General features: G+C 40.0%; 1 protein-coding gene across 9 annotated transcripts in view; it reads left to right on the top strand.

Moving 5' to 3' along the window:
• Positions 1 to 386: 386 nt before the first annotated feature.
• LOC122837411 (collagen alpha-1(XXIII) chain-like) overlaps positions 387 to 10,932 on the top strand; it is a 146,940-nt gene continuing 136,394 nt past the window's right edge. For 3 of the 9 annotated variants that reach the window (XM_044127758.1, XM_044127762.1, XM_044127759.1), the window contains exons 1-2: positions 388 to 1,292; positions 1,995 to 2,064. In XM_044127758.1, the coding sequence (XP_043983693.1) occupies positions 996 to 1,292; positions 1,995 to 2,064 (367 nt within the window). In that variant the 5' untranslated portion in view covers positions 388 to 995. Of the gene's footprint in view, positions 1,293 to 1,994; positions 2,065 to 10,932 lie in introns of all 9 variants that reach the window. The other 6 variants (XM_044127761.1, XM_044127757.1, XM_044127760.1 and 3 more) reach the window with 4 other exon arrangements.

Below are 10,932 nucleotides of genomic sequence, written 5' to 3'. Positions count from 1 at the left end.
TTAATTGACATGGGTAAAAGACTAATTCTTGCTCAACAGTGCTTTTTTCTGGATGTATAAACTACATTGCAGGGTGAAAACTTGTACATAGTTTTTGTTTTCAATTTGTCATTGACTGGTTATGTATTTTTTTGCATTATACGTCTCAATAAACGTGACCAGAAAGAAACGAATGCGTAAGCGTTTTCATTGTAAGCAGTACCTTCAGTAATCCACATGATGGCGGCATGGAGCCTTTTTCTATTAAAAGACGATCACCTGAATTAAATCAGATCTTAATTCCCATCAAGAACGGGTTTTGTTTAAAAATGTATCGCGGTGGTGAGTTTATCAAAGCTGCAGATTTTGGGACATTATGTAAGGTTTTCTATCCAAACATTTTATTTTTCTGTGGGCAGGTTCGACTCTTAACTGAATATTGTAAGCTTGATACTGACTTGTATCAACAACCGTAAATAAAAGTATTAATTCTTCAGTTGATTCAAAAGGTTTAATTCTTCCGTAAATGGAGAGATTCATTAGTAAATCAGTCTCGGGAGAATCTGCGCATAATGAGCTGTGCGTCTTAAGCGGGCTCCGTTTGTTCTACGGGTCATTCTCACACCCAGTTGTCAATCTGCAGCCTCCCACGTGGTCAGGCAGGGCGGCGTTGCCACACCAGTTTAACGCGCAACTTTTAGTAAGGAACACATCTGATCCAATCGTATCCCCGCAGAAAGCTCCGATGTGAGTCTTTCCTGGAAGGTCTCCGCATTGCTCCCATCTATCCGTGGTTCAAACCCTGCGCGCACTGCTGCTACCTCTTACTCCAGGACAAATTTAGGATTGCGCTTTGAAGCCTGAGCCCACTGTGCTGCTGTCTTGTGGTGTTATTGAGTAAGGAGCGCTGCTTACTTACTTCACCGAACTTTATTGCAACTTGTTGACAGGACTGCATCAACAAAAAGAAGGAATTTCGGTTTGCTTCTGGTCACCGTTTGGGAGTTTTTTCAAGCATGGAGACAGCCAGCAGCGGGTCTAACGGGGAAAGCAAGCCGGTGTGTCAGTGTGCCACCAAGTCCGGAGTCCAGCGGTGGCTGCCTGGCTTTCCCATCGCTCTCTGCCTGCTCATGTCTCTGAGCTCAGTCACCGTGTGTCTTCTGATGAGCTTCAGGACCCACCGGCTGGAGAACCGGTTGAACATGGAGATGGACAAGACGTCCGTCCTCCAGGCTCCGCAGAGGTCTTTCAAATACGAGGATGGGACTCTCGTTTCAGAGCTCAGCGCCCCAGTGGGAAAGCTTGTGGAGGAGGTACATGATCAAAATCGATTATTTTTGATAAAGAAATATGTGGTGGTTGGGAATATCTCTTGGTCTGCGCCATTAGGAATTGAAGGAGGACATAGTCTACTGCTATTCTCCCCCAGTAATTTATAGATGGGCCAATCAATCAGCCATATGCGGGAATACATCAATTTTATCTTGATCGGCTCTGATGATCATCAATACAAAAAATGGGGTATTTTCCCCTCTGTCTATCACATCATCAAACTAATAAACGTCCACCTTTTTGTTCTTTAAAACACAACCAACAACACATACATGGCATTTTTATGAGTTGAATAAAGGACATGGAGACATGAGACTTTTCTGCATAGATAGGTGTGATCCTGTAATTCCTTGTTTTGTGATTGATTTAAAATAGCTATTTCTATCAAAACTCACACAGCACATACTTTTTCCTCTTAAAAAAAAAAACAAACAAACAAAATTTTAATCTCCAAGTCAGACCTCAAAGAAAACCAGAAATTGGTGTCCACTAGGAAAAGCCTGATCAGTGCATCTGTACAACCAGTTGTAGTAGACACCAACCCATGTCTTCATTTAAGATAGATAAGGACTGTATGTGAGAGACAGCGAACTTGCAACATTATAACCCATCCTATGGCCATGCAAATAGAAGTGTCATTGTTAGAAATATTCTATTTCTTACTCTGTTTTGTGTATTTTCAGAAAGTGGCAGCTCTGATGCCGAAATTGCGGACCACTAGGGATGTTGGCCAAGAGTGCTCCTGTCCTCCAGGTACCTGTATCTGTCTTCTTTTTTTTTCTCTTTAATATCTGCCATTATCAAAACATGCTGAAAGTTAGCCTGTGCAAACAGTTTATCTATCTGCTCCTAAACTGGAGGATTTCTGAAGTCTGAATGACTTCACAAATCATAACATCACTTTTGGACATTTGGGACGTCCAGCCTGATCCCTCCAGGTTTGTGACGTTCACCTCTGGACAGGCTCTGCTGGACTTGTGGTGTTCATTACAGGGGGTTTGTGATAGTTCCCCCAGTGGGGAACGGCGTGTGTTCCACATCATGTTACACACACAGTTCCCTGTAATGCCTGTGGTTTCAAGAAAGATGGTATCTCTCTTATTTGGGGTTAAGTTGCTGGTTTGGTGTGATGTACGTGCTGAGAGGTGCCCGCACATACGGGTTAGGTCTGAGCTCCTGTTTGAGTGACTTACTGACCAGCTGTGTATTTGATAGTTTACATATTTTACTTGACCTATGGAAGGGGAAGCCGTATAGGCCTAATCCTTTGCCTTCGTGCAACAGGATGTGTGTCTGGGTGTGTGTGGTTGTGTGAGAGAGTAAGTGTATGTTTAATTGAAGCTGACATTCAGACAATCCGGCTTTTTTATATAGATCTTCAAGACATTTTCTCTGCAGATTTAGCAAACTTAGCTGGATTAATTATATTCAATTCTGCAGCAGTGTTTACAGTTGAATTCTAAAATGAATAAACTCTTAAAGCTGCATTTGCATCTTGTTGTTGTCAACATTTTTACTTCTTTTTTCTTTTACAAACAAAAACTAATTTATATTTAATTGTGATTTTATGTGGGGGACCATCAAAGTGATGTATTATTGAGAAGAGAAAGGAGGAGAAAGGGGTTTTGTAAAATCTTTTCAAAAATATAAATCCTTAAAAATTCCCCAGAGCTTGATTCTGCCACTCACATGCCTTAGTGTTAAGTACTGTATCCGCCAAACACCACATGTCCACTATGTGCTTGAGGTTAACTTCAAACAATACTTTTCATGGCTTAATTTCCACAATGTTTCTTTTTTTTCCCATTTTCTGTAAGACATCATACTTTTTAGATATTTTTTTCGTTAGATGCATCCCTTTGTGTCGGTCTGTCACATAAAATCCTAATAAAACAAATGTGAAGTTTGTGGTTGTAAGGTAACAAAATGTAAAAATGTTTACAGTGCTGTACTTTTTACCTAATACTTTGTTACTTTACATTCTACTTAAATATACTCTGAGTTGTCATAGAATGTTTTCTGATTGGGTTGACCTTATGTTGCCCCTTTAATTCAGAGCCAGTTACTACATAATATCACTTTGTTTGACTGCATTTTAATGGTTTTGTGAACTGTTGATGAATCGAACAATTTTTACATTGAAATCCAATCTCCTATTTCAACTATTCATGAGTCTATTTAAAGTTCTTTCCTCTCGGTTGCTGGTCTGGCGATGTGGTTTCTTTTTGTCTTTAGTAAAACAAAGGACTATGTTGTTTGTTTCGGCTTTGATGCGAGGGTCTGCTTGTGAATGGTTTTGTTTTTGCCTTTGCAGTTAGGTTGCCCAATACATTCTTGTTACAATCTCTACACAAAAAGGATTTGTTACCAAAGGAAAAAAAGTGACACTCTACACACTCGTGTGTGTGTGTGTGCGCGTGTGTGCGTGAGTGTGTGTGTGTGCACGATGCATCACTTACTCAATAATATGCAGGTATTTGAATGTGCCTTGGCTTACATGTCTGCATCCCATCTGCATGCTTGCGAGAAAGTTTACAGTTCATATCACGGAGGCATGTGGGTGCCTGAGTGGCACACATCAGAGCTCTGGACCCTCGGCCTTTGAGGGGGCCGACAGAAGCCTCCCAACACGCCCCTGTAAGAAGAGACCCTCCACTCCCTTTAGCACCATCTCCCAGCATCTGAAACTCAAGCTTTTCCACCCCCGGTATCACAGGCTGAGGTATTTCTGCCTGTCTGTGTGAGCGAGAGCCACACTGCCACACATCATGAGAGGCATTTCTGCCATTGGAGTTATGCCCGACACATCAGGGTGCTCAGCTTTCAACGTGCATGAAAAGCTCTACACCAACAGGGGGCAGCATTTCTGCAGCTGATTCTGGGATGATGAGGTATTAAGCTTTTCAAGGATGACTCTGAGAGGCACTTTTGCTCTTGTTAAGAAAAAAATCACTTATAAGGTTAAACTTCTTGGCTAAGAAAAATGGGGAGATGGCATCATTATATCCACCACTTTCATCTGAGGAACCTTTTCACCCTTCTCATCTTCACTTTGTGACACTTTTATGCTCTGAGATACAAGATGGCCAGCAGCTGTTAATTCTCAGGCAAACTGTCACTGAGAACAACTCTGCTTACAAGATTCAGGTGTTTGCAGTTAGCACCCAGCCGGTCTCTTGACTGGCTCGCACACACTACACACAGCTTGCCTGCCATACAAACCCTCATTACTTGCACTTGAACACCTCTCTGGTGCCTGCAGTAATTAGAGCCATGTGGAGGCTGTTTGTGTCCTGTGTAGAACAGGGTGTATTGTCATGTTTCTCCAGCTTGCATTTAGAAGCTGTTTAACAAGTGTGATACCAGACTGGGAGGAAGCTACAAAGTAAAGGATCCTCCTTTTACGGCCTCCTCATAGTGAGGACCTTCACCTTGGTTGCCTTTTGTGTCTGTTTGGACAGTTGGTCACACAAAACAAGCAATTACATGATCTTTAGAGCCCATCTTTAAATGGTTAGGGCTGAGCTTGTTAAGTGTGTGCTGTGCATCAGCCTTTGGTGGTATACATAAGGTTATGAGGTCAGGCCTGCTGTTGTGCAATCAGATCACTTTCAATTAGATATGGGGTCATTTGGACACTGAAGGGGACATGTTGTAGACCAATACAAACTAGTGCATAATTGCAAATCAGATAGACAAACGATGGCAGTTAAATTTTTTTACAAGTAAAAAGATTAGCAGGCAATTGTGTTCAATTTCCTTATAAAATTTTAGTTTTGAACTCCAGAATATGGCTGGAAGACTGTCGTTGAAAGCAGAAAGGTTGTGTGTGGTGGAAAACTAACACTGCCCATCACCCTGAACACACCATACATGTGGGGACGTGTTTCTCTTGAAGGGACAGTGAAGCTAGTCAGAGTTAATGGGAAGATGAACAGAGGCTAATACAGGATAATACTTGAAGAAAACTTGTTAAGAGGCTGCAAACGTTTTGAGTTTTAGGTGAAAGTGTTGAACTCATGTGAACGGTGCAGTTCAATATAGATTCTGTTACAAGACTTCAAGTTTGATATTTACAAAAAGAACATTTTGTAAGAACATTAAACAGGTTTTTTTGGTATCTCGATGTGCTTTTCTGGTAGAGACAGGGTTTGGAAGATATAAAGGCAGCCATTCTTTTACGAGCGACTGCAATATTTTACTGGAATCCTAGTTGTATCTAATCTGACCAAGTTTTGGAGGGTTGTCAAAGAAGGACAATGTTAGTCTCTTAATATACAAGGACGGTACATCAAAAACCCTATCAGTTGTAATTGTGATGGAAGGTGTTTCTTAGAAATATTTGAAGAACGAGGTGTAGGTTTCATTCATTTCAAAATTGGATACAACTGTATGTCAGTCTGTCACATAAAATCTTTGTATAATAATATAATAAATTTTTGAAAGCTGTAGGAGTTTGAATACTCTTGCGAAAATCTATTCAGAACAACAGAAAATGTTGTTATGTGATGTTGTTGGTGGTGTTGACGGACCTGTCTGGAGATCCATCTTTCACCTTGGAAGCACAGAGGGAGACTCAAGTTCTTAGTGTCCTGCATTCCCACCTCAAAAGAAAGGAAAAAGTCTCTTTTTTGGGGGGAGAGATGAAGCTGTACAATTTGACCGACATCCCCCACGGCAACATTTTGTTTTTAATGCCGTTGTAAATCAGACAGGAAGCTTGCTGCTACCTACAGGAACCTATGGCCACAGGAAGAATACATAGCACATATAAGAACCATTAATGGCTACTCTAAAACAATAACAGCAGGAAATTTGTTTCCCTAAGTGGCCTCGTTTTGGATTCGTTTCACGAAGGCCCCCGGCAAGTTCAGAGCGCCAGACCAGAGCACACACCCAGCTCTGTGTGTGAGAATTTTACCTGTGCGTTTGTTTTGATGTCCGCAGGCGCATGTTTAGTGAAGGCCTCGAAAGCGACCGGCTGCACATTCACGATGTATGAGGTCGGTTATGAAGAGGGTGCCCTGTGGCGCAAAATCCAGGTGGCTTTATTGCTTTATGCTGCGGGGGGGATGGGGGTTTCAAACTGGGGAGTTAAATATACAATCTTTAAAAGGCAAGCTGCTCTCTACCCTGCTGCTGCAAAAAGTCAAGTTTCTGTGTATGAAAATGTAGAAGCCCTGGTTAGAGAATAGGGTTCAAACATTTAGTTTCTCTTTATTTAAGGATTATTTTACCTAATGGTTTGACAGTTTCACTGATTAATTTGTTGCGACTTGATTGACAGACAGTCATCTGTTGGCTCTGTGTTGAATCTTAGCTGAGATTCACAGCTGTTTGAACCTCATCTTCTCAGGTTACACCCACCCCTCAATTTATATGTCTGCACATCTTCTTTCCTTACACTAAGAAGGGAATATAGAAGTGATATCTTTTTCTTATTGTGAGGATTGTGGGAGGCTTAAGTGTGCTCAGTTCATTTGTCACAGGAAAGGTGATAGCTGGAATCTTTTTGCATGAGGCCACTTTTCTGAGGTTTCAGTTTGGGCTTTGAATTTGGATTAAAGAGGCATTTCTGGATGAATAACTGCATCCTTCTGTATGTAGTTTAACAAATTTACTGTAAATCCATCAATTGCTTATTCTCAGTCAAACTAATACATAACACAATATAACAATAATAATAAACCCTCAACGTAGCATATTTATTATTCTCAACAAATTTGGACTGAAGTAGATGCCTCTAATGATGAGTTGGACCTGTTGTAAAGCACCTTTAGGAGAGCACTGAATTTGTTGAGAACTGGTGCTAGTTAAACTATATTGTGTTCATTATGAGCTAGACATGGACAAATTCATTCTGAGCAAACCACACTAGAAACCACACTAGAAACCCTCAGACAACTCCCTATTGACGACCACAGCAGCTAACACAATTTCATCTTGAAATCCTCTGACATCAACTCTTCTCTCTGTGCATTATGTTTTCAAAATGTAGCTAAGCAAAGTAATTATTAAAGTAACTAGTTAATTTAGAAAAAAAAATATTTAGTAAAGTAACTGGATTTGTTTCTTGAAGAAGTAAATGGTAATTAGTAGCTGATTACTATCCTCTGGTAACTTGAACAACAACAATGACTTAAAATTTTGTGACACATGTCGCTTTTGTCTGTGTTCAAATGACTCGGAAGAGAGCAGCACTCAGAAAACCCAGCCAGTGTTTTATGTTGTTCTGTAATGTAAAACATGAGGTTGCTATTAAGATGTGACAACAGAGATTTTCAACGGTGGTTTGAACACTCACTCTTCCTGAAAATCCATGAAAAGCCCTTAAAAACTCTTCAGGCTGATGAGAAGATGCACATTTTATTATATTTTTAGGCTAATTCATTCCTCTCAGCATTGCTCTTCTGTCCACTTGACCTCAAAGCCTGTGAGACGTAAATTTCATTATCTGTGCCTGTCCACTTGGACATCTGTGTGCAGTCCAGATTTTTTTTTTCCCATGCTGACACCGGGCACCAAAGATGAAAATAATACTCTCTGTCATATTGTGGCATCAAACAGTTTTAAGAAATCTATTTTTACATCACACTGGCTTTGTGACATAGTGGACAAATATAAATTAGTTCAGGGAAAGCTCATCTGATAGGTGAGATATATTATTTTCATGCATAACTGGCACACAGGGCTGCTGAAATATATTATCCTATCGAAGAAGTTGTTTATGGTTGTGATATTGTAAATATTGATATTGTGATGGTGATTGGGATTCAATGTTGTGCAGCATTACCTGCCTGATATGAATTTCTGACCCTATCATAAATTTCTCGGTGTAAAGAATGACACTACATTTTGGAGAAATGGTCAAACCTTTGCTTATTTTCTGTCAAATCAAACAGCAAATCTTCCCACAATAAAGAACACGTTTCATGTGATGCATTGTTTCATGTTGTACATGTTAATTTCCCAAAACATCACATTGAAACTCAGAGGTTTTTACTCAAATACTTCAGTGGAACCTCCTTCAGGTGACCTTATTTGCACCTGTGTGTGTGAGTCCTCTCTTGTAAACCAGTTTTATCTAAATGTTGCACATCACCCACTTGCCCAGAAATCCCACTTACACCCTTCCCCCTCTCTGTCTCTCATCAGCGTCCTTATTAAAGTTAGCTTTGTGAAACCGCAGTGTTTAACAGCAGGGCCGACATTCTTCCTTTCGAAAAATAAACAGCTGGACACAGGCCGGCCAGTCAGCAGCCCATGGAGGCCCAGAAGGACTTCAGGAACTCTTAGATGAGAAAAAGATTGTGTGCCGCGCACCAACATGCAAATGATGCAGAACTTGAAAGAACAGCAACGAGGAACTATATGAAAAAGAAAAATCATCCTGTATTTGTAGTTTTGACTCAAAGTAAACATTGCTGGTTACAATTTTTAGTTGCAAAACATCCTACAAGCTGTCAGAATGAATTCAAGTCATAATAAGCCGGATGTTATGTTGAGTTGGTAAAAACACATATTGTGGCGTTTTTTTTTTCTTTTAAATGATTTTGGATCCATATGTTCATATTTAAAAATCAAACTGCTGGCCGCTTCTTTTACAGTGAGTGTAAATAGTCTCTTCAAATAGAGCCAGCTATTGAGCAACAGCTATTCGAGGGACATGTTTATGTTTATGTCATTGTCTTTCCCAGGAAAGTCAGACATCTCAGGAAGTAGCAAGGAGTTGGACACCAACTCCTTATTGTGATGCCACAACATGGAAACCAGAATTGTTTTTATGCACAACGCCAACATAAACATGGAAAGATGAATGTTGTTGCAACCACAAGAGTTAGAAAGTTCACATGTACTATGTATACCTTCACCTCCTCTAATATTTGGTCATATTTCTCCTGTTGAACTAAACTATGGAAGCTATTGGTAAGGTTTTAGCGTCATTCTGGCTGCATATTTAACTACTCGTCTTGGTAGAGTGCTCATTTAAATTGACTGGTTATCTTACAGGGACTCATGGTTCATAGATAGTTTATAAACTGTCTGCAACTCCAGTCCTCAATGGTTGGTGCCATGCAACTTTTAGATGTGTCTCTGCTTCAACACACCTGAATCAAATAATTCTGTCATCAGCAGAACTCTGAGGAACTCAGAGGATGTAATTCATCCATTTCATTAAGGTGTGTTGGACCAGGGAGTTTACTAAAAGTTGTAGTAGGACATCTGCCCTTGAGGACTGCACTAGCAGACCCATGGACTATGGGATTGAGGTCAGGGCATTCTAGAAACTTGGTGTTAACTTGCTTTATCCATTCCAGAACCAGTTTTGATGTATCTTTGATCATCTCATTCTCCCAGCTTTAACAATTTTACCAGAGGAAATGAAAGGGTAGGATATTTAGAAACACCAATCTCTCTGTTCACAGGGAAGTGAGTTTCAGGTTCCCATGGTCTGAAAGGGTCTGGGTCAACAAAGAATCACCTGCTCCAAAATCAACACCTTCAAGCAAAACTGAAGTCTTACAGACAGAGGAAACTCTTAGCCACAATAATAACAAGTCTGGAGGAACCAAATGGAATACCTTACCAACTATCAAGCATGGAGGTGGTAGAATCATGCTGTGGGGGCTTTTTTCAGACAGTTGGATTGGTATGTTGCCTATGGTTGGATAAAATAACGAAGGTCTACTTCCAGAACTTCAACTTCCCCTCAGATCAACAGCTTGGAGACCGTTGGGTGTGGCAATTGGACAACTTCAGAACATGTCATCAACTTCGAGCAGAGGTGTACAGTTTATATTTGAACTTGTCTTTGTAATCATAGCCATGTGTAACCATGTGTGGATTAAATAATATCGTCAGTGAATCTTTAGTGTTTTTTGACGAACCATGAAGATCTTTCTCGTGTTACCATGTCACCTAGAGAAATAAATCAATAATAGCGCCAAATTTGCTGAGCATATGAAGACAACTGTATATATCACACATAAAGACATTTCTTAAGGATGCAAAATATTTTAAGTGTATTAAGACCTGGATACACAGGAACAGCAGAGCGACATAATCTCTGGAAATTCAAGCATTAGAAGTTACATTGACATTGACAGATTCATTGAAAAAGAGCATATTGTATTAAAGAATGCAAACATACTGTTACAGGCAAACGATTCTGAAAGAAGAACTGATCCTATTGTAATGGGAAAACGAATGCAACTTTAAAATGTGCAATATAAGTAAAGAGAGTTAGTTTAATCAGTGCCATGAGATTGAGTTTAATGAACTGCAGCTAAACAAATATTTACTCTCACCATCCAAAATGAGGCCTCAGTCACTGTATATACTCTTTGCATCAAAGTAAAAATGTGATTTATGCGAACATCTGATCTGCTGCCTTTCAAACAACAAGGATTTGTCTGATGCTCTTAATTTTCCAAGCACTGATTGTTTCCAATTGACCAGAGGGAGCATCAAAAGCATCACATGGTGCGTGAAAACCACAGGGTTATAACTCAACATCTCAGCCTTGGATTGATTTAAGAGAACTGCCGCAAAATTATTCCTGCTGTTTCTGGAGCATTTAACTTGGCAAAGACCCTTTGAAACATTGAAAAGGCAATTTTT

Source organism: Gambusia affinis, linkage group LG09, assembly GCF_019740435.1.
Source record: "Gambusia affinis linkage group LG09, SWU_Gaff_1.0, whole genome shotgun sequence".
NCBI classification, from domain to species: domain Eukaryota; kingdom Metazoa; phylum Chordata; class Actinopteri; order Cyprinodontiformes; family Poeciliidae; genus Gambusia; species Gambusia affinis.
This window is presented reverse-complemented; position numbering and strand designations above follow the sequence as displayed.